The 24693-nt window shown below is 45.6% G+C and overlaps 1 protein-coding gene across 3 annotated transcripts in view; it reads left to right on the plus strand.

Annotated features, from left to right (window-relative positions):
- The window catches only part of PLXNC1 (plexin C1), a 158867-nt gene that overhangs the window by 30431 nt on the left and 103743 nt on the right, over positions 1-24693 (plus strand). For all 3 annotated transcript variants that reach the window (XM_054442098.2, XM_054442100.2, XM_054442099.2), the window contains exons 3-4: positions 1841-1975; positions 6750-6850. In XM_054442098.2, the coding sequence (XP_054298073.1) occupies positions 1841-1975; positions 6750-6850 (236 nt within the window). The remainder of the gene's footprint in view (positions 1-1840; positions 1976-6749; positions 6851-24693) is intronic.

Consider the following 24693-nt stretch of genomic DNA (forward strand, 5'->3'; position numbering starts at 1 on the left):
TGTAGTCCCAGCTATTCAGGAGGCTGAGGCAAGAGAATGGCTTGAACCTGGGAGGCGGAGGTTGCAGTGAGCCAAGATCGCACCACTGCACTCTAGTCTGGGTGACAGAGTAAGACTCCATCTCAAAAAAAAAAAAAAAAAAAAAAAAGACATGGTCCCTGCCCAAAAGGAGCTTGCAATCTAGTAACAGATTATTATCTATTGACTATTGATTATGTGCTAAGCATCTTTCATAGTTCTTATTTGATCCTTACAAAACTGTAATAAGGAAGGCACTATTAGCCCCATTTTAGAGATGAGGAAATTGAGGCCTAGGGAGATGAAGTTACCAGTTCAAAGTAGTGCAGCTACTTAAAGGATGGAGGCAGGATGCAAACTCAAGCTTAAGCCACCATTATACTTCTCTAGCACTATAGGATTAGAGTATCCCAATGGGTCTTCATACCCACACTTCAAACCCTGCCTTCTCACCATCTCCTCTTGCTCCTCGACTCGAAGCCCTGCCAGGGCCTCCTCTCTCTTATCTACAGTAAAAGGCAGGCTGTTTACACGGGCCTACAAGACCCTTGATTATCATTCCCCTGTTATCTTACTATCTTCCTGTTAACTCCTCTACCTCTCTCCACTGAAGCCACCCTGGCCTCCTCCCATTTTAGTTTCTTTGCACTGGCAGGGCTGCTTTTAAGAACATGTTTCATTCAAGTATGAAAATAACTCATCTCCTGCAAGTCTAAATAAATATCACCTTTTCAATGACACCTACCCTGAACATTTATTCTCTTAACCCCTGACCCCACTATATTTTATAATTTACTTTTTTCTTATTAATAGTCTGCCGTTACTCACCCCACCACACACACACAAGAATGTAAGTTCTATGAGGTCAGGAGCTCTCCCTTCCCCATTTTGTTCACTGCCATTTTTCAAACACCCAGAACAGTGCTGGGTACATAATGGGTGTCGGGTAGATGTTTGTTGACTGAAGATGGATGAAGCTCAGATGTGTCCAACTTCAAAACCACTGAGTACTGAGTCACACTTGTGTATATTTTATATATGAACACAAACCCACTTGTATCTGCCAGGTTAATCTGGGTCACTTCTGACTGTATGATGATCAGAGTATCCTGTGCAAATACATGTGGGAGCTACTTCCTTTAATTTCTAGTCTCTCTTGAGACAGCACTAATGAAGCTGTCACTTGTGGCTTCCTATAGGGCCAGACATGGTCAGAAATTGTGGTCAGCCAGCTTCCACATATGAGGATACTACCCCAGCCCTGAAGAGTGACTTTTTTTGTTTGTTCATTTTTGGTGACTTTGCCCTTACAAAAGAAGAAATATTATGCTTGTTATTACCAACCTTGTTGAGGACTGAGATGTGGGAGGATGATTAAGGAGCATGGTACCTTAGGCAGTATTTATAGTGAGTGAAAAAGGGTGTAGCTTTATGATTAAGCTACAATTTTTGCCACCCTGCTATTCAAAGTATTGAATAGAGGCCGGGCGTGGTGGCTCACGCCTGTTATCCTAGCACTTGGGGAGGCCGAGGCAAGTGGATCACGAGGTCAGGAGATCAAGACCATCCTGGCCAACATAGTGAAACCCCATCTCTACTAAAAAAAATTAGCCGGGCCTGGTGCATCTATAGTCCCAGGTACTTGGGAGGCTGAGGCAGTGGAATCACTTGAACCTGTGGGAGGCGGAGGTTGCAGTGAGCCAAGATCATGCCACTGCACTCCAGCCTGGTGACAGACCGAGACTCCGTCTCAAAAAAAAAAAAAAAAAAAAGAAGAAGTATTAAATAGAAATCATGTTTCTCTTTTTGAAAAAAAAAATAGGTTATTCTTGGTGAGAATTTGACTTCAAATTGTCCAGAAGTTATCTATGAAATTAAAGAAGAGACACCTGTTTTCTACAAACTCGTTCCTGATCCTGTGAAGAATATCTACATTTATCTAACAGCTGGGAAAGAGGTAGGTAGAAATACTAGTTATTGCTTCTGATTTATGAATAAAAATAGTTTAATTGATGTCATTATCTAGTAGCAAAGCTTTTACTTTGAACTACAGAGTTTAAGCAGTGCCCCAGGCTTCGAGGAGACCCGCAGTGGTTCACAGGCACGGAATTAAAAACCTTACTGACTGTCAGTAAGTAAGCAAGAAATATTATCTATTTAGACAATTTTATTATTGGCTATATTTCCAGTGCCAAGTTTTTCAGAGGAGGGCGTGCTTGCAAATGGGTGCATAATCAGCAAGGTAACTGAATTTACACATTTATTGTGTGGGCACTGAACGGTTAGATGCATTTATGAATATACCCAATGGGACTGGCTTTGGAATTTGGGGTTAATATCAGGCCACAGTCTCATACACATTCATGAACTAGGAAATATATGGTATTCACCCTCCCCCTCTTCATTTATCTTGCTGTTTTGGCTTTTCTTTTGCTTTTGCTTACTGAAATAAAAGTAATGTATTTTTATATTTTCTTCATCTTTACCAAGTGCTGTCACGAAGGGAAGGGGAAAAGAAACTAATTGTTAGTGAGTCTCTACTATGCATTAGTCACTTTTCTTTGCATGATCTCTGTCTAGATGCATAGAATTGTGTATATACACATACACACAAGTGTAGAAAACAGTGTTAATGAAATGTGTTACTGACCGGGCATAGTGGCTCATGCCTGTCATCCCAGCACTTTGGGAGGCTGAAGCGGGAGGATCACTTGAGGCCAGGAGTTTAAGGCTGCAGTGAGCCATGATCAAACTACTGTACCCTAGCCTGAGTGACAGAGCAAGACCCTGTCTCAAAAAAAAAAAAAAAAAAAAAAAAAAAATGCTGGGCATGGTGGCTCACGCCTATAATCCTAGCACTTTGGGAAGCCAAGGCAGGGATCAGCTGAGTTCAAAAGTTCAAGACCAGCCTGGGCAACATGATGAAACCCCATCTCCACTAAAAATACAAACAATTAGCTGGGCGTGGTGGTGCATGCCTGTAATCCCAGCTACTTGGGAGGCTGAAGAACAAGAATCGCTTAAAACCAGGAGATGGAGTTTGCAGTGAGCTGACATCACACCACTGTACCCCAGCCTGGGCAACAGAGTGAGAGTCTGTCTCAAAAAAGAAAAAAAAAAAAAGACGAAGAAAAAGAAATGTGTTATTAATTCAATAAAAAGAAATGTGTTATTAATTTATTTTATGTGAAGAATCTAAGACTTGGAGAGGTTAAATAACTTGTTCAAGAATATCTATATCTATCTATCTATCTGTCTGTCTATCTATCTGTCTGTCTATCTATCTATCTATCTATCTATCTATCTATCTATAGGTTAGCCTTTGCAGGGCTGGGACAAAAACTCAACCCTGATTCCAAAGCCTGTGATAAATGATATTAAATCTAAAATTTGTGAAAACTGGACATTCCCTGGCTCAGTGGTTTTGATCTATGACCGTTTGAACATGGAAAATGCAAAGAAGATAATTGAGACTTACATAATTATATAATGAATGTAACAGATACTCTCAGCCCAACCCTGGTTTTCCATTCTTTTCCTTTCAGTCATTCTAAGGAGAATAGCAATGACAGCAATCTACATATGCGTTTTGAGTCACAGATAAGATGTGCAAGCAATTTGTAGTTTCTGGTATTCTTATAAAGACGATACTGTTCTTTGCACATTGAAAAGTCAGTTATATCAAAATGACCGCATTGAGATGGCCACATCTTCCCACAGAGCTTGTAAACCAGTCCTTCACCATATAGAATCTCCTATGCCAATCTGTTCACCATTCAGACACTGGTGTTTCTGTTTCTTCCCTGGGGATCCCATCTTTGGAAGACTTTTGTCTACCTAACAAACTGCACATACTAAGTAACAGTTCCCATTCCCAGGGTTTATTTATCAAGGGCATCTCAAAACTGCCGGTCAGAGTACTGACTGTGCTCCCACATGGAGCTGATAAAATTCCAACCCAAAGCAAAGAAACTTGATATCTTGCTTAATCCGTGCATGTTTTTCCATTCAGCTTTTTGAAATATTGCACATAGCTCATAAGTCCCCATTACTTCCTCATGGATAGTAATGGAACCCCAGAACTCTGGACCCTAGGCTGGGAACCACTATGAAAAGCCACCAGTAGTTAATGGGTTCCCACTTTCTAGAAAGCAAAAAGTTCTAGCCTCTGGTCATTCAAAGCCTGAAGTCCTGGGGAGAGTTTTTGACTGGGCATCAAAGCTGGTTAGCCCTGAATTCTTCACTGAGGATTACTGCTAGAGATCCTACTATTTGAACTCTGGCTGAGCAAATATAACCCCTAAAGAGACAAAGTCCAAGGAAGATTCTTGGGGAGATAAGAACAGCCAAACTAATAAGCTATGGGATATCCATAAAATGGTATGATATGGGGCCGCTAAAAATAATCATATGAAGATGTATGCATTGATGTGGAATAGTCACTACAGTCTGTTATTAAATTAGAGAGCAGGTCTAATGTAGTATTTTTAGTGTCCTCTCTCTCTTTTTTTTTTTTTGATGGAGTGTTGCTTTGTCACCCAGCCTGGAGTGCAGTGTCGCAATCTCAGCTCACTGCAACCTCTGCCTCCATAGGTTCAAGCAATTCTCCTGTCTCAGCCTCCCTAGTAGCTGGGACTACAGTCACACGCTACCATGCCCGGCTAATTTTTGTATTTTTTTTTTTTAATAGAGACGGTCAGGCTGGTCTCGAACTCCTGACCTCAGGTGATCCACCCACCTCGGCCTCCCAAAGTGCTGGTATTATAGGCGTGAGCCACCTCGCCTGGCCCTCTCTCATTTTTTTTTGAAACAGAGTCTCACTGTCGCCCAGGCTGGAGTGCAGTGGTGTGATCTTGGCTCACTGCAACCTCCACCTCCTGAGTTCATGGGATTCTCCTGCCTCAGCCTCCCGACTAGCTGGGATTACAGGTGCCCACCACTATGCCCAGCTAAATTTTGTATTTTTAGTAGAGACAGAGTTGGCCAGACTGGTCTCGAACTCCAGGCCTGAAGTGATCTGTCTGTCTCAGCCTCCCAAAGTGCTGGGATTACAGGTGTGAGCCACCACGCCCGGCCAGTGTCCTCCCTCTTATACAGAGTTATATTTGTGTGTTTAAATAGACTGAGTAATAGTTCTCAGAGAATGTTCTGGAGACCCATATTCCACAGAATGTTCTGAGCAAAAGTGGTCCCAGAACCAGCTGTTACATACTATACCCCTCCTGGAATACTGTGAGGCTCAGCATATTCAAAGGCTCTGAGAAGCCGTGTGCTAAGGAAACCTGTTTTGCTTTTTCGGTCTAAGGTTTTATGTTTGCTGGATCATGGAACCCTTTTCTTGCATAATAGCAGTAACCAATACTTATTGAACATTTAGTACCTGGCAGACAATAGTTCATAATAACCCCATGAAGTCGTGATCCATTTTACAGGTGAGGAAACAAGGTTAGAGAGATTGCATGGCACTTATTAAAATCCGTCAGTGTTACAGAGGCATTTGTGAACTACAAGGAAATACCTCCATTCTGGTTAATTCCGGCTCAGGATCATGGGCTGCCGGCTGCATCTGTCAGCAGTGTTGGGGACTATGAAATGGAAGGGCGTGGTTATCCTTCATGAAGTCAACTTGGAACTGAAGGATCCACCTCAGGATAGTCCCTGTTTTCCTCACAAAATAGAGAAAAATAGAGAGCTCCCTTCTAGAACTCTTTATTTCTCTAACCTGCTAAAGAAGTTATTTATACTATCTAGCATGTACAATTTCCTGGCATAATGAGTTCTACAAGTTCCGTTACTACCTGCTGTGTGGTTTTGCCTGCAGAAAGTGCTCTGTGTGATGCTCAGTTACTCCCTGCCTCTCACCGCCCTACTTGGAGGCTCTGACTGGCTGCCTAGATGTCTGGGTCTGCCCAGCTGGGGTGCCCTCTTTGCGGGCTGCTGTTTCCTGACAATGGCAAGAGGCAGCTCTAGGGACGGGGAAATGATTTGACTACTCCCCGTTTCTTTTATTTTCAACTCCATTGGAGGGGTGTGAGCAAAACAAGCCAGGAGCTGAGGTGACGGCGCTGCCCCTGGCAGGGGTGTGGGAGGGCCTGGTCCCTGGTCCTCCTCATTTCCACATTGAGTGCCAACCTCCTGCTGACACTCCTGGGGCAGAGCCTTTGCTATTCCCTAATACTCATTTCCAAAATGCCATTGGCCACAGATGGACTGTCTCTGTATGAAAACCAGGCAACCTGATTCCATAATCTGTATGGAAATCGTTAGCAGATCGGAAACCCAACTGCGCGTCAGACTCACCTGAGAGAGCTCTTAAAATACAGATTCCTGGCCAGACACAGTGGTGCACGCCTGCAACCTCAGCACTTTTGGGAGGAGTGCTTTGAGCCCAGAAGTTCAAAACCAGCCTGGGCAACACAGTGAGACCCTGTGTCTTTAAGAAAAAAATCTTTTAAATGAAAAAATACACATTCCTAGGCTCCGCCCCCAGACTTAGCGAGAGTCTCTGCGGCAGAGGCCTGGGAATACGCACTGTCAAAAGCTCCCCAGGTGATTCTGATGCAACGACTTCATGTCCTGGAACTTGAGACCCACTGCCCAGTGCCAATATAGAGGTGTTCTGAGTTCAAGTTGATAAACAGGCTCTTTTTGGCCCTTCATTAGAGAAGGTGTTGTAGTTTTCCTGCTGTTGCTTATAATTCCATCTGAACCATTGTCCTCTTTCCTTTTAGGTGAGGAGAATTCGTGTTGCAAACTGCAATAAACATAAATCCTGTTCGGAGTGTTTAACAGCCACAGACCCTCACTGCGGTTGGTGCCATTCGCTACAAAGGTATCTCCTGAATTCTTTCTCACCAACTCGCATTTTCGAAAGAGTGTCATGAGGCAGAACACTTGTTGCCCTACTTTAACGATCCATTCCAGTGACCTGAGGGAACTGATCTCTTCCTCGACTAAAATCTCGTTGTGCAGTCCTAATGAATTCTCGAAGATGTTTCCAGCAGCGTCCGTGCTATGCAGTCACTGGACCCGGGGACTCCCCAGTCTAGGGGCGGGAGGGGCAGGTGTGTAGCCTTCAGGAGAACGGGCGAGAGCAGGCAGGTTTGGCTTTTACTTTCTCCAGAGTTCGCCAAGACTCAAGAGAGAGGCAAAAGGGCCCACCCTCCGAGAAGATAAAAGAATAGAGATGTCTGAAAATTTTTCAGTTGAATCCCCATCATGTATGTCATGTATTCTGTTCGCTCTGCAGAAGCCTCGTTATTGATGGCGCCGTCTCCTAATGCGCCGCGCAGCTGTGGGCCTGATGTACAATCTCAGTCCCCGGGCAGAATCTGCCCAGCCTGGTCTGGAATGACGATGCTCACGACCCATCTAGGCTCAGGGGCGACTCGGAGCGGCTTCCCCGCCATGGCAGTTTCCTAGCGTCGCTGGGCCCGGCCTGGTTGGATTCGCCGTCGCCATGGCAACCCAGTACTGGGGCTCTTGCCGGAGAAGCAAAGGAGGAGAGAGCCTTCGCTGCAGCTCAGGCAGGAAAGAGAGAGAGAGAGAGAGAGAGAGAGAAAAAAAAAACCAAAAAAACCCGTAACAGTGTCTGTCAGTTTGGTGCTTTCAGTTTTTAAAGGTGAAAAGGATAAGAAAGAGCAGAGCAGGTGGAGAGATGCTGAAGGCTGAACCAGGGGACAGTTTGGGGATAGAAAAGAGGAGGAGGAAAAGAATTGGTGACTGAAGTGGGAGGCAGCCAAGAGAAATGAAGGGAGAGGGGGAAATGCAATACAAGGAAGAGGTTTAGGAAACAAATCAAAAATATGGGGATGGAATTAATTAAGAGTTCACGGGGGAAGGCGCAATCCGAGCTGCAGCGAGAGGAATAATTGCCCCTGCCATTTGCTACGCTTCCTTACCGGGCTGTTTCCGTCAGAGTCACTGGCAGACAAACGAAGCAAGGGCCAGAAAAATGCTCATGAATAATTCACTGATCATGAACGGGATTTATTTGTTGCACACTCACTGAGCAGTCTTGCCATAATCTTTTAGATCCATTCATTTATGTAGCATCCTGTCTGTATTTGTAGAGCTGTATACAGGAGTCAATTCGATAATGGTGGCGACGATGGTGGTGATTAAATAGCCACATGGAGCTAGCGGCTAACGCATCAACAAGCTCAGCTCTGGAGCTTGTGGGAGATGTCCAAGCTGGTGATATGAATTTGGAAGTTGGTAGTATTTTAGATGGTACTTAGAGAAGCCTTAAGACCAGATGAAGGAGTGAGTGTTGATTGAGGAGAGAAGTTTGAGAACTGAGCATTGAGGGGCTGTGGTGTTTAGGGGTTGGGGAGAAGGAGGGGAAACAGAACAAGAAATAAGGAGGGAGCAGTCAGAAGGGAAAGAGGAAAAACTAGAGAAGGTGGTCTCCTGGAAGCCAAGGAAAGAAAGGAGGAGGAAGTGATCCACTGGGTCAGATTCAGCTGAGAGGTCAAGCAGGAGAAGAAAAGAATGGATCCATTGCACTTAGCCTGTGACAGTGGGTGACTGCTGGGAATGCCATTGTTAGGAGTGGCGCTAAATCCACAAGAGACAATGGGAAAATAAGACCTTAAGCAGGGACAGCTTAGAGAAGCTTTACTGAGAAAGGCAGCTGAAAAAATGAAGCAGACACTGAAAGCGAAAGTAGAGTCCAAAGAATTTTGTCTTTTTGTCTTTTTTTTTTTTGAGTTGGACTCTGGCTTTGTCTCCCAGGCTGGAGTGCAGTGGCATGATCTTGGCTCACTGCAATCTCCACCTCCGAGGTTCAAGCCTATTCTCCTGCCTCAGCCTCCCGAGTAGCTGGGATTACTGGTACGTGCCACCATGCCCGACTAATTTTTGTATTTTTAGTAGAGATGGGGTTTCACCATGTTGGCCAGGGTGGTCTCGAACTCCTGACCTCAGGTGATCCGCCTGCCTCAGCCTCCCAAATTGCTGGAATTACAGCCGTGAGCCACCACACCCAGCCAGTTTTGTCTTTTTAAGATGCATGAAATAACAGTGCATGTCTGCACTGTTGGGAAAATTCCAGAAGAGAAGGAGAAACGGATGATACAGGAGAGAGAAGGGTTGTGGAGTGTTGTCTTTCAGCAGGTGGAAGAAAATATGATTTGTTGTGCCAGTAGGGAGGCCAGCCTCAGACAGGAGCACTAGCCCCTCACCCTCAGTGATAGGAGGGAAGGTAGGGACTCTGGGCCCGAGCATGGGGAGGCGGCAGGGGCCTGTGTGGTGTCTTCTCCTATTGCTCACATTATTTTCAGTGGCGTAAGGCCATTGAGAATGAGGTGAGGGAGGAAGCATGAGGAAGCAATGAGGTGAGGCAGGAGGTTTGAGGAAAAAAGAGAGAGAAGGAGTGAACTGGAAGACTGGGAGAGAGAATAGAGTAGGGAAATATCAAGCGGTTGCCAGGCAGCATTAGGGCCCGCTTGAGGTTGCTGGTCTTGTGTTTGAAGTGAGAGCCGTAAGCATGGTTTTGTCTTTCTCAAGCTGCGTTCAGCTTTGGTGGTATAGCTGTAGACTCAGAAAAGTTAGCTTTAGCCAGTTTGGGGGCTTTGCCAGAAAATACATCAAGAAAGGAGAGAGTGGCCAGGGAGCTGAGGGAGCATGTAAGGAATGGGTGATGATATTGATATGGATGTTGATTCATATAATGATGGCACTTGGGCTCTAAGGAGGGAAGTAAGGACCTGACGGGGGTAGGGATGTGAAAAGGTGGCAGGGTCTGTGTTGGAAGTTGAGGTTGAGTTTAAAGATTGTTAGGGGCAGGCGCGGTGTCTCACGCCTATATTCCCAGCTTTTTGGGAGGCCAAAGCGGGTGGATCACTTGAGCCCAAGAGTTTGAGACCAGCCTGGGCAACATGGCAAAGACCCCATCTCTACAAAAAATACAAACATTAGCTGAATGTGGTGGTATGTGCTTGTGGTCCCAGCTACTCGGGAGGTTAAGGTGGGAGGCTTGCTTGAGTCCCAGAGGCAGAAGTTGCAGTGAGCTGAGATCACACCTCTGCTTTCCAGCTTGGATGACAAAGTGAGATCCTGTCTCAAAAAAAAAAAAAAAAAAAAATTGTTGGAACTAGAGAATTGGAAAGGGGAATTATTGGACTGTGGGGGCTTGATATTGAGGTCATGGAGGGGTGGAGTTATTGGCAGTGACAGGGTCTGCCATGTAATTGTCAAGATCATTGGCAGAGAGGGGTCAAGGAACTGAGGTGGTTACCAGAGTACTAAATGGCTCCATCATCTGTGTGGAAATCGCAGTCACCAAGAGAGTGAGGAGCTACATATTCAAGGAATGAAGGGAAGTGACCAGGGCTGGGGTGGTCTGTAATGATCACAGTGAGGAGGGACCTGGGGTGGTTTGAGCTGACAGCATGGGCTTCGAAGCTGGGGAGGAAATGTTGGAAAGAGAGAAGAAGGATCTTCCAGAAGAGGCTGCAAGACACAAGTAGGACAGCTAGATGAGGGAGAGGAAGCAGCCAGGCCTTGAGAGGGGCCTGGGGAAGCTGTGGCCTCGAGGGAGAGCTGGTTTCAGTAATATTGAGAAGGGAAAAGGAACAATCAGAGAAGAGGTTGAAGACATGGGGGCTTCTGTTGATAACTGGCTGTAAGTTATAGTCTTTTGTTTGTTTTGAGACAGGGTCTCATCCTGTCACCCAGGCTGGAGTGCAGTGGTACAATCAGCTCACTAAAGCCTAGACCTCCCCAGGCTCAGGTGATCCTTCCACTGCAGTCTCCCAAGTAGTTGGGACCACAGGTGTGCACCACCATGCCCAGTTTTTTTTTGTATTTTGTAGAGACAGGGTTTCACCAGGTTGCCCAGGCTGGTCTTGAACTCCTGGGCTCAAGCAATCCTCCTTCCTGGGCCTCCCAAAGTGTTAGAATTAGAGACGTGGGCCACCACGCCTGGCCAAAAGCCTGCTTCTGCTCTTGCTTCCTCACCCCTATCCCAATGTGCTCCAAGAAGAGTGATTCATTTAAAATACAAATCAGATTATGTCACTCCCCAGCTTAATACCCTCCGCTGGCTTTCCATCTTAGAACTCAGTCTGACTCCCTTGCTGCCAGGGCCTGCATACCAGGCTTTCCGTGATCTGGCCTTTCACCACTTCTCTGACCTGTCATGCCATTCTCTCCTTTGTTTACTTAACCCCAGACATCCTGATTTAAGACTATGCTAAGCATGTTCCTGCCCCAGGGCCTTTGCATGTGCTGTTTCCTCAGTCTAGTGCATTCTTCCCCACATCTTTCTATGGCAGACTCTTTCTTGACTGTCTGGTCCTAGAGCACACATCTCTCTGCACCTGCCTACCCAGTCTTCAGTAGCCTCCCCTTACTCACAGTGACATTACTGTTTTATTTTCTTCATGGCCCATCACTATTAGGAATGACCTTACTTCTCTACCTCTCTTTATTGAAATGTGCTCAGAAAAACATAAGTTAAATGAATGAGATAGGCTGAGTGATTGGTCGACTCTACCAATAGCAGGTTAAGACTTGTGCCTTAAGTCTTATAAGACATTCTGAAGTCATGGAGCAATGGCCCATCACAGCCACATCAGATCACTTGGTTTCAGACAGCCTGGGTTCTGGCCTACAATGAAATGAAACTAAATCTCATATCTGTGACTCATGTGAAGCTCCCAGTACCATTCAAAATTAGGAATTCTAAAGGGGGATGTTTTCTTATAACGGTAGAGCATCCCACTCTGTTTATTTTAAATGTCATGGATTTATTTAGAAAAATAATTTATTTTCTCTGTTGAGAAGGTTGAGTTTTCTTGCATACATGTCTAGAAAGTGGAATGGTGGGGAGAGGCAAGAAAACTATCTGCACTTCCTTTTGATCAGATGTTAAGAATAGGCATCCAGACTGGGCATGGTGGCTCACGCCTGTAATCCCAGCACTTTGGGAGGCTGAGACAGGTGGATCACCTGAGATCAGGAGTTCAACACCAGCCTGGCAAACATGGTGAAACCCTGTCTCTACTAAAAATACAAAAATTAGCCAGGTGTGGTGGTGCATGCCTGTAATCCCAGCAACACGGGAGGCTGAGGCAGGAGAATCACTTGAACCCAGGAGATGGAGGTTGCAGTGAGCCAAAATCCAGCCTGGGTGACAGAGTGAAACTCCATCTCAAAAAAAAAAAAAAAAAAAAAGGGAATAGGCATCTAGTATAAGTAGATAAAAAGCAATTAGATAAACAATGAGCTCTAAAAAGTCTAGTATTTTATTGTTGGAACCTCAGATCCAACCTGTGCTGAATTTGTCTGTGTGGGTGGAAAGTGAATTTTTGCAGGCTGAATATCTTGGGTTTGGAAGCAGTTTCTCAGTTTCTCCCATATTGCAAAGCATAGCACATGTGTTCAGTTATGGATTTCCACAAAACTGGCAATCCCGAACCAATGAACGGGTGAGGTTCCAAAAGTTCATTTGCAAGTTTGTTTGGCATGCAGAATGCATTTTCCCATAGAAACAATGTCATAAATTAAGGTTTGATTCCCAAGCCAGCCCATAAAATCCAAAATTATTTAATTTCAACAAATATTTATTGAATACCTAATGAGAGCCTAATCTGCAGCATGAGATAGCTAGGTAGTATTGAGAGAAATCAGATGCCATTCTTGGCTTTAAGGAACTCACATGCTAGATGGGAAGGCAGACTTATCAATGGCCAACATTCATTCATTCAATCCTACATCCAATCACAAATATTTTTTAAGCACAACAATGTGCTAAGTCCTATGCTCAGTGCTCAGGGTACAGTTCTTTCTTGTCTCTATAGAGCTTGCAATCTAATGAGGGATATAATGTGTATCAGTTAGGTTTCTGATCTAGTAATGCTGTATAACAAACAACCCCCAAATCCTTAGTGGTCTAAAAGAGCAAACATTTATTTACATTTGTTTTTCTTGCTCATGGGTCAGCCTGTCAGCTATGGGAAGAAGGGTGGGGTCAATGTCAAGCTGAAGGTTGATTTCAGGTCTGTTTCCCATGTTTCTCATTCTGTACATGCTCTTCTTAAGGCAAATAGAAATACCATGAGAGACCAAGCTAAACTAGACAACATGTTCTAAGCTCTGGCTGACATCATGCTGACCAATATTCCATTGATAAAGCAAGCTGCATGGCCAAGCCCAATATCCATGGAGTAGGGAAATATCTTCCACCTACTCTTGTGGAAGATTCTGCAAAGTGACCTGGCAAAAATGTAGTGTGGGTGTGTCATTCTCGTACAGGATGGATTGAAGAATTGGGAACAATAATCCACTCTTATCAATAAGTAAAGGAGATGAATGAATAGAGTGTCATAAGGGCTAGCATGGGGGAAGTATAGGGTTTCATGGGGGCACATAAGAAATATCTAACCCAAACTTAACAGGTCAAGGAAGGCTTCCTGGAGGAAGGGATATCTAATCTGGACCTGAAGGGTAGGGGGATATCAGCTAGGTAAAGATGAGGCACGGGAAACTGGTGTAGGGATCAGGCTGTACAAAGGCCAGGAGAGCTTGGCCTGAAGCTCAGTGTGGACGAGCATACAGGAGAGCTGGGGGGTGTTGGGAGATGAGGGTGGCAAGATAGGCAGAGGCAGATGAAGGGAGGGCCCTGCAAGTCACATTAAAGAATTTGAATTTTGTTGGAAGGACCTTGGGGAGCCATTGCAGGGCTTTAATTAAAAGTGCGACCAGATCAGGTGAGTGTTTTAGAACGAGAACTCTGGGGGGCAAGGTGGACGACTGGAGGGGACTGAGAAGAGCTGGCAGATCAATTAGCAGGTGGCTGTAAACCAGTAAGAGACCAGGGACTGAATTAGAGTGATAGTAGTGGTGAGGGAAGGAAGTGGGTGGATTAGAGAGCTATTTGGAAGATAGAATTGACAGGGCTTAGTGATTAATTAGATTCCCCTTTGAGTCTGACACACTAAAAATAGGGCCATAAAATGAAAAATAAAATCTCAAGGTGGCCACTGTTTTTCTGGAAGATGTATCCTTTCTCCTTTGATCTCAGTCTTCATGAAGAAAACAAACAAGTGATACCCACGTGTACACTTGATTCTTCCTGTGTCCCAGGCACTGGGCTAGGCACCAGGTTAGACCCCAAAAGATGGGCACCTGAGTCAAATGTGGGAGGGCTTCTGAGAGACACCAGCGCTGAGTCTCAGAGTGTGCAGTGGGGTGAGTTATTGCACTGAAGCTGGTGTTGAGATTACAGAGGAAGGAGTGCAGGCATCTGGTTGGGGTGACCAGATGCACGGAGGTGTCAGTTACTGAGTAGGGAGTGTAGAAGGAGTGGCCTGTTTGGGCTGCATGGGAAACGCAGGGGGTGGACTTCCACACTGGCAACATGGGCAGGACAGCCTATGAGGACAGAGGAAAGGTCCTTTGTTTGTCTGTTTTTGCACTGCTATAATGAAATACCTGAGACTGGGTAATTTATAAAGAAAAGAGGTTAGTTGGCTCATGGTTCTGCTGGCTGTACAGGAAGCACGATGCTGGCATCTGCTCAGCTTCTGGGGAGGCCTCAGGAAACTTACAATCATGGCAGAAGGTGAAGGGAAAGCAGGGCACATCTTACATGGCTGGAACAGGCGGAAAGGGGCGTTGGGGAGGTGCCACACACTTTTAAACAACCAGATCTCAAGAGAACTCACTCACCATCACGAAAACAGCACTGAGGAGATGATGCTAAACCATTCATGAAGGACCCACCCCCATGATCCAATCACCTTTCACCAGGCCCCACCTCCAACATTGAGGATTACAATTGAACATGAGATTTGGGTGGAGACACAGATCCAAACCATATCAGGTCCCAAATGCCTTTTGCTTTGGATAGAATCTGGGCTTTGTGTGACCTGCCAGTTTCTTACCTCTGTCACTTCTCCTCTTCTATAAAGTGGCATTTATAATTGGCCAGGTATTGCAAAAAGTGCTGAGATTACAGGCACATAATCCTGGGATTACAGGCACTTTGGGAGGCCGAGGTAGGTGGATCGCTTGAGCCCAGGAGTTCAAGACCAGCCTGGGCAGCATGGTGAAACCCTGTCTCTACAAAAAATACAAAAATTAGCTGGATGTGGTGGCGCATGCCTGTGGTCCCAGCTGCTCGGGAGGCTGAGGTGGGAGGATCATTTGAACGTAGGAGGTTGAGGCTTCAGTGAGCCGTGATTGTACCACTGCACTCCAGCCTTGGTGACAGAACGAGACCTTGTCTCAATAATAATAATAATAATAATAATAATAATAATAATAGTACCTGCCTCAGAGGTTTACTGAGAGAATTAAATCCCATAACGTACATCATCGTAGGCCCAGTGCCTGGCTCCTGGTAGGCAATGAAGTTGTGTCAACTGTCATTTGGTGGAAGCCCAAATGACAGTCATTACTTGTCCCTGAGGTTGGGAAAGGCTTCAACGAGGAGGTGGCCTTAAAATTGGCCTTGAAGCCTGGGTAGACCTTCACCAGGGGAAGAGTGGTCAGGAGGCATTTCGGGCAGAAGAACCAGCGCAGTGAGAGGTCTGTGGAGAGACTGGCAGATGGAGTTCTATACACTGGCTCTAGAAGGAAGGAAGTGGGTGGAGGTGCTGGGTGGGCTCTCAGGGTGGACTTTACTAGCGGGTGCTGGGAACTCATGACAGGGTTTTAAGCAGAGGCCTTCCAGCGCCATATTTATGGTTTAAAAAGATTATCCCGCTGGCAATGTGGAAGATGAACCACGTTAATCCAAGGCTCTCCCGGCCTCCCACCCCACCTTTCCTGGGTCGCTTTCCTCTGGTGTGTTTTGTAAAGAGAGAGTTTATGTCACATCTCTTCCTGAGTCAGTTACTTGGTGGCTATTCTCTGAATTCATGTACCTCCCCATTGGGAGAGGTAGTACATCTCCCATTGCATCCATGAGGCCCCACTTGCTCTGATTTTAGTGCCACGATGGAATCAGGGCTGAGTCCTCTTCAGAAAATGGGCCCTACAGGAAAGAGCACACTTGCATTCACCCTCCCAACCCTTCGTGCTCCACCCCGCACAGGGTACACACAAGTGGAGGCAAGGCCCCCAGGCATGCTGCTTATAAGGTATCTGTATGCGTCCTTCAATTATCTGTACAAATTTCACATTCACTCCATATTTTTCTACATGTTTCTTCCATGTTGACAGTTGGAAGACCTTCAAGCAGCCCCTGGTGGCTGTTTTTAGGTCTTCAGCTGCTGTTAGGCTGTTCCACTCATGAGATCGTGAAAGAGATCATTTCTCGCTCGGCCTAACAGCAGGGCCCTGTGGTCAGTCTTCCTATCAGACTTTCTGAAGGGTTGGGAGTAACAGAAGGGTATTTTTAACACACGAGAGAAAACTGCCATCTGAATGCTAAACATATTTGTCCCCAACACCCCAGAGTAACAAATGAAAAGAATTACATGAGTTGCTTGTGGACACATCCCAGCTCCTTTTTTTATCTTGTTCTCCTGTCTTGAGGGTTCTTCTCCAAGTGACACTCCTTCCTCAAGCCCCCCCAGGCCTATCATTAACCTGCAGGGACCTTTCCCACCAGGACTGTGATTGCCCTGAAACTTGACCAGTATAATCCATGGTGCACAGTAATTTATGGCCATATTCTTCAGTAGCCTGAGTTAGTCTGTTCTATCATCATGAGAGGTGAGCTACATACAGCAGAGAGGGCCTGATAGGGCTTAGATGTTTTGTCTCCTCCAAATCTCATGTTGAAATTTGACCTCCAGTACTGGAGGTGGGCCTGCTGGGAGGGGTCAGGTCATGGGAATGGATCCCTCATGAATGGCTTGGTGCTGTCCTCGGTAATAGTGAGTGAGTTCTCACTCTGAGTTCACAGGAGATCTGGTTGTTTAAGAGAGTGTGGCACCTGCCCCCTCACATTCTTGCTCCCACCCTAGCCATGTGACACACCTGTTCTCCCTTCGCTTCCAGCATGATTGGAAGCTTCCTGAGCCCCTTACCAGGAGCAGACACTACCCATGCTTCCTGTACAGCCTGTAAAATCATGAGCCAATTAAACCCCTTTTCTTTATAAATTATCCAGTCTCAGGTATTTCTTCATAGCTGTGCAAAAAATGGACTAACACAGGGTCACAGAAGGCTTTGCAGTAGAAAAGTCCAGATGGATGTGACTGCTTCTCATTCAGAAGGCGGCTGCAGTGCCCCTTCCACAGGGAGCCTGCCTCGAGTCCAGGCCTGGCCAGGAGACAGTGTGCATGGGTGGAGAAGAGTATGCTTATCATACATTAGACACTACCTTGCACGTTCTGTGCCATGTTCCATTTAGTCCTCCTGGTACCCCATGAAGTAAGCACTATTACAATCCCCACTTTGTAGAGAACAGCCTTAGCTTGTGTATAGTTTCCCACAGCTACAGAAACAAATTCCCACAAACTTGGCAGTTTAAAACAACATGCACTTGTGATCTTACAGTTCTGGAGGTCACAAGCCTGCAATGGGTTTCACTGGGCTGAAACCAAAGCATTGACAGGGCTGTGCTCCTTCTGGAGGCCCTTCTTTGCCTTTTCCAGCTTTTGGAAGCAGCCAGCGTTCCTTGGCTCATGGTCCCTTCCTGTATCTTCAAAACCAACAGTGTGGCATCATCAGATTACATTGGGCCCACCCAGATAATCCAAAATAATCTGCCCATTTTAAGATCCTCAACTTACTCACATCTGCAGAGTCCCCTTTGCCATGTGCTATGGTTTGAATGTATCCCCCAAAGTTCATGTATTGGACACTTAATCCCCAGTACAACAGTTTTGAGAGGTGGAACCTTTCGGACGTGATTAGGTCATGAGGACTCTGTCCTCATGAATGGATTAAATGACATTATCACAGGAGTGGGTTAGTTATTGCAGGAGTGGGTTACTTATCACAGGATTGGGTTCCTGATAAAACGATACATTAGGCCCTCTTCTCTCTCTCTCTCTCTCTCTCTCTCTCTCGTGCTTTCTTGCCCTTCCACCATGGAATGATGCAGCAAGAAGGCCCTCACCAGATGCAGACCCCTTGACCCTGGACTGCCCAGCCTCTAGAACTGTAAAAAATAAATTTCTTTTCTTTATAAATTTCCCGGTTAGTAGTATTCTGTAATAGCAACACAAAACGGACTGAGACACCATGTAAGGTGACACAGTCACACTTTCCAGGGATTAGGACGTGGACATCTTTGGGGGCCATTATTCTGCCTACCACTGGTTGTACAAGTAGTGGAAGCAGGATTCAACTCTAGGCTTAGCTCTAGCTCCTAAGCCATTAGAGCAAAACAAAGAGAAACAGGCAAGGGACATTATCCCTCATGGCAGTGGGTGGAGAGGGGAGAGCCTGGAGCAAATGGCCCTAATGGAGCATTTGTGATAACTGCTATGTATAAGAAAGACCCGGCACTCAGGTCCCACCTGAGCTGGAGAAAACCCTCCATCTTGAAAGCTTAGGCAACCATGCATTCATTTAACAGGTATTTACTGAGTACCTGATATGTGTTAGTCACTGTCCTAAGCACTGGGATTCTAAGCACTAGCAGTGAGTAACACAGGTCAAAATCCCTCCACACATATGTTCATTGCAGCACTATTCACAATAGCAAAGACATGGAATCAACCCAAATGCCCATCAATGATAGACTGGATAAAGAAAATGTGATACATATGTGCCATGGAATGAAAGGGAATGAGCAGCCATGAAAAGGAATGAGATCATGTCCTTTTGGGGATGTAGATGGAGCTGGAAGCCATTATCCTCAGCAAACTAACGCAGGAACAGAAAACCAAATACCGCATGTTCTCACTTATAGGTGGGAGGTGAACAATGAGAACACATGGACACAGGGAGGAGACAACACACATAGGCCCCTGTTAGGGGGTAGGGTCGGGGGAGGGAAAGCATTAGGATAAATAGCTAATGCAAGCTGGACTTAATACCTAGTTGATGAGTTGATAGTTGCAGCAAACCACCCTGGCACACATTTGCCTATGTAACAAACCTACACATCCTGCACATGTACCCTGGAACTTAAAATGAAAATAAAAATTAAAAAAAAAAAATCCCTGCCGTCATGGAGTTCCCTCTAGTGAGGTGTTTTAGTTTCCCAAGGCTGCCATGCCAAATGACTACCAACACAAATTTATCCTCTCCCAGTTCTGGAGGCCAGAAGTCTGAAATCAAGGTGTCAGCAGAGCCGGGCTCCCTCTGGAGGCTATACGGACAAATCCTTCCTCACCTCTCCCAGCTCCGGGTGGCTCCTGGTGTTTCTTGGCTTGGGGTAGGATAACCATCTCTGCCTCGGTCTTCACATGGCCTTCTTCTGTGTGTCCAAGTCTCCCTCTTCTTTCTCCTAGAAAATTCCCATTCACTGGGACACTCTAAATCCAGGATGATTTCATCTCGACATCCTTAACTCATTACATCTACAAAGACCCTATTTCTACATAAGGTCACATTCTGAGGTTCTGATGGAGACGAATTTGGGGGAACACTCTTTAACGCACAACATGAGGGAAGATGGACGGTGTAAAAATAAATGAGGAAAGAGAGAACATGTCACAGAGTAAACAGGGCTGTGAAGAAAAATAAAGCAGAAAAAGGAGATGGGGAGCGCTAGTTGGAGGCAGGGGGCGCTAAATTTAAACAGGGGGCCCTGGAAGGCCTCAGTGAGAAGGGGCATCTGAGCCAAGACCCGAAGGGACACACTCAGTTTTGGGGCTATCTGCCTTCTTAGGCTATTGCACTATTGAGCGGAATGGCTGACAATTTGAGACAGAAGAGCCTTCCTCCTTTCCTTCCAATCCGGGATGTGTCCTTGTGCAGATCTCAAGCTTGACGTCTGTGCAGTGACACTTCTTTATGGTCCAGTGCGGCTCTAATGACAGCAATAATGATAATAATGGAATTGGGAACGGCCTCTCCTTCTCGTGTGAGGACCCCATTGTGCCGATTAATTGTGTAGAAGCAAGTAGGACAACTGTCTGTGGGGTGGAAGCGGTGGGGAGCAAAGAGGAATATGTTCTTTGGGCCTTGGGGAATTACTGAATTACCGTGGTGTGGGCTGAATCCATGCATCTGGGTTACTGCGAATGCTGGAAGGGATTTGGGGGGCTTTCCAACACCGGAAGGGGTCTGGGAGTCAACCTATGTCCTGTGGGTTCTCCACCTCCTTTTTCAGCTATGAGAGGAGCTATGAGTTCTATGTATTTCAAAGCAGAAGGCAAAGAGGGGATAGCAGTGCTAAGGGGCACCTCTCCACCCTTGGTGTCCCAGACAGTTGGCACCAGGAAAGTGCTCGCCATGCTCAGAAGCCAGGTTTGTTTTTTGTTTTTTGTTTTTTTGTTTTTAGATGGAGTCTCACTCTGTTGTCAGGCTGGAGTGCAATGGCACAATCTTGGCTCACTGCAACCTTTGCCTCCCAGGTTCAAGTGATTCTCCTGCCTCAGCCTCCTGAGAAGCTGGGACTACAGGCACGTGCCACCATGCTCGCCTAATTTTTGTATTTTTAGTAGAGACGGGGTTTCACCATGTTGGCCAGGATGGTCTTGATCTCTTGACCTCGTGATCCCCCCACCTTGGCCTCCCAAATTGCTGGGACTACAGGCGTGAGCCACCATGCCCAGCCGGGTTTGTTTTTTGTTTAGCAGAGCTGGTAACTGACATTCTCGGACCTCAGCCTCCATACTACTTACCTGCACCATCTCTAATGGATGCTCTCTGACTTCCAACAAGCACCATTAAGAACATCCCTTTTAGTAAATATATGTTGTAATGGAATAGATTTTTTTTGAAATGACCTTATCTCAGGCAGCATGCACTTTCATAAGAATGTATTGATTGGCCTTTAAATATTCCTCAAATGTTTTCATCTGTCTCTGTGACCTAGTATTTGTCCTGTTCCCAGCATCTCCTCCATAACCAAACACAATGTTCAGGTCTTCATTCGAAGCCTTCCTGCCAGTCTTTTGTTTTTTGCTTTTTAACCATTTTGTTGCTTTTATTCTGCTATATGGAGGGTGCACTGTTTCTGATAGGCCAAATGTGGGATTTGATATTGCTTTCAGGAGGATCGGGTTTTAATATCATTGCCACCTGTTTAGTGGTGGAGAAACTGAGGCCCACAGAGGCTAAGGAATGTGGCCCCCAGTTACACAGGGAGTATATGGGAGAGCAGCTTTGAACCCAGACCTTTCTGACTCAAGAGGTGTCATTTTCCCATTTTTATTTCCATGCTGCTGTTTTTTTAAATGGCTCCCCTAAATTATTTAGTTCATGGTTTGCATTTGGAAATAAACACCAACTTTTAGTACACTCATCGCCCACAGAAGAACCACATGGAGCAAAGGCCACAAACCCATTTTGTGTGAGTGTTTCAGTCTGCAAATGTGTTTTTTGTGTGCTAAATAGCTCAAAGTTTCAAGACAAAGGCTGTTTTTCCACCACGCCAGTGAACAGGCCAACCTAGTGAACAAAAATCAATGAAATGACTTCTGCTGGTATCACTGAAATACAGGCAAGAATTTAGCCATTTTAAAATTTCCTTCTTAATCCAATTCAGCTACCTTTTGTTGAATCCCAGCCATGGGCCAGGTCCTGTACTAGGCCCTGGGGGAAACAAAGATGAATGAGGGTCTACTCTGATGAAGCTCACAGGTGAGTGTGGGAATAATTTCAATACACTGTGCAAAATGCTCTAATAGCTGGTACTCAAAGTATGAAAGGACTCCAAAGAACCCTTTAATATTTAGGAGGAAAGAGAGTTGTGATTAAGAATCCTCCAAGAAGCCTCAAATTGTGTCTGCCTCCTTACATAGAAAAGGCATGTTGGGCATTGAGCTGGTATGTGAGCAATGCCAAAGGGCATCTGGTCAACCTCATTGCCCAAATCCCTTTCTCATCACTATGTTTTTGTCTTTGGCTTATGTCATCCAATTTTTTCCCTAAATTTTCTGTTCCATTTTCCCGTATAATAATAATAACAAATATTTATTGAGGCATAACTGTAAACTCTTAGAACAGATGTACATTTTTCTCCCAACTTCATCAGGTGAAAACTATTATTTGCATTTCTGCAGATGGAGAGCCTGAAAGAGAGGGCACATGTCTTGCTTGAGGTCACCGGCTTGCAAATGGCACAATCACTATCCTCCTTCCTTCACTAAGTTCTAGCCAAGCTGGTCTATTTCATCAGTTCCTTGCAGAGACCATGCTTTAAGTGCACTCAGATACTTTGCACATGCTGTTCCTTCTGCCTGGAATGCTCTTCCCACTCCTTTTTTTTTTTTTGAGACAGAGTCTTGCTCTGTCACCCAGGCTGGAGTGCAGTGGCATGATCTCGACTCACTGCAAGCTCTGCCTCCAGTTCAAGCAATTCTCGTGTCTCAGCTTCCTGAGTAGCTGGGATTACAGGCATGCACCACCTCGCCCAGCTAATTTTTTGTATTTTTATTAGAGACAGGGTTTCACCAGGTTGGCCAGGATGGTCTTGAGCTCCTGGCCTCAAGTGATCTGGCCTCCCAAAGTGCTGGGATTACAGGCATGAGCCAGTAGCACCGGCCTCTTCCCACTACTCTTGACCCTACTACATGGTTCTCATCCTTGAATGCTTAGCTGAAATGCCATCTTTCTTCACTAGCCTGTCTAAAATGGGTTCCTTTCTACTATATCTTTGGTTTCTGCAGAAGACATACCTCAATTTGAAATTATTTTAAATGATTGTCTGTTTGTTTGGTTTTTGTCTGTATGCCTCTCTGGACTGTAAGCTCAATAAGAGAAGGAACTTAACTGGTTTATCCGTGGACGTGTCTACAGTGCCTAGTGGAGTGTTTGGCGTCCGATGGGCTCTCAGTTAATATTTGTAGAATGAATGCCAGGTATGATTCTGGGCCCTGAGGGTGCAAAGGTGAATAAGGTGGGCCTTTCCCTTTGGGGGATTTACAGTGTAGCTGGAGAGACAGGCAGGCAATCAGCAACTAATGCAGTATGCTGTGTAGAGTAGGAGCATGTGTAAATGTCATGGAGACACAGAGGAGAGAGTGACTGCTTTGCCTGGAGTCTGAGCAAACATCATAGAGGAGGACACTGAAATAGCCCTTGAACAAGGAACATGATTTCACCAAGTATTGCAGGCCCAGGGGCGTTCAGGGCAGTGAGGATAGCACAAGCTCGGGAGGGCCTGGCCTGTTTGCCCTGTATGTGTTTATCAAATGCCTGCTCTCCAGGAGGCACTATAGAATAGATATCAGGGATGGGTGTTTTTAGGAGCTTGCAGTCTAGATAGAGAGACAGACTCATTAACCAAACTTACCTGGGGATGAGTTTGAAGAGGAAGGCAGGGGCCAGATCACAGTGTCAGGGTCAGAGATGAGCATGGAAACATGTATTGCAGGCTGAGGTGCTGAAAGGCATGTAGACAGGAGAGTCTGGTATGGGGGAAAGGGTGTCATGAGAGATTTTTAAGCAGGGAGTAACATCATCAGCTCTGTGCGTAAGAGTAACCCAGATGTTGATGTGGAGGTTGATGACAGGAACAGGAAGTGGGAATGGGGAGGCCTCATTTGGCTACTGCAGGAACCCAGGTGAGAGGTGGAGGGTAAGCATGGGTTGTAGAGGATGCTTAGAATTAATAGGCTATGATCACTTGGGTACAAGAGTTACCCAAACTAGCCAAAATAGGCACAAAGTTTTCTAATTTGATCCGCCATGTGGATTATTGCTCATTAAACCAGACCAGGTAGTGGTTCCCAACGTGTGTGACTACAATTTCTCATCCCTCAGAACATCCTTCAACAAAAAAGCTGGAAGATGGTACATCATTCATTCTTGTCTCTGAAAGTTACAAAGCACAGTGGCATCTTCAAGGCTCTGAGAAGTCCTGCAGCAGAGAGACTTGTTTAATTTTATTTAACTAGTGTTTCCCAAGCTTCTTGGCAATAGAACCCTACTTCAATATTAACACCCAAAACAACTCCAGGAACACAGTTTGAAAAATGCTGAGAAATTGAGTAAAACTTGTATTTTCCTATATGGCCATGTCTTGGAAGAATCTACTTACTATTATGCTGGCATTTGTGATGTCGCTACCCTGGAAACCTTTAAAATTTTTGAGCAATTAGGTGTAGTAGCAAGAGATAGATGCCAGTGCCAGACACCATGCTAACTAACTTCTCCGCACCTCCGTTTCTCATCCTCTGACATGGAGGTGGTAACAATAGCACCTACTTCATGGGCTGGTTGTGAGGATTACTGTGTTAATTCCCAGAAGTCCCCAGAAACAGTGCCTGGCCTGTGGGCACTAGGAAGGTGCTATGGTTTGAAAATGTCACCTAAAAAGCATGTGTTGGGAATTTAATCCCCAATGCAACTCTGTTGAAAGGTGGGACCTAATGAGAGGTGTTTAGGTCATGAGGGCTCTGCCTTTGTGAATGGATTAATGCCAATCATAGAAGGGCTTCAGGCTGTAAATTCAGTCTCTTTCTCTTGTTCACATGCGCATGCCCTCGCTCTCTCTTGCTCTTCCACCTCCCGCCGTGGGATGATGCAGCAATAAGGCCCTCGCCAGATGCAGGCCCCTCGACCTTGGACTCTCCAGCCTCCAGAACTGTAAAAAATAAATTTCTTGTCTTTATAAATTACCCAGTCTGTGGTATTCTATTATAGCAACAC

The sequence above is a fragment of the Pongo pygmaeus genome, chromosome 10, assembly GCF_028885625.2.
Source record: "Pongo pygmaeus isolate AG05252 chromosome 10, NHGRI_mPonPyg2-v2.0_pri, whole genome shotgun sequence".
In the NCBI taxonomy this organism is placed as follows: domain Eukaryota; kingdom Metazoa; phylum Chordata; class Mammalia; order Primates; family Hominidae; genus Pongo; species Pongo pygmaeus.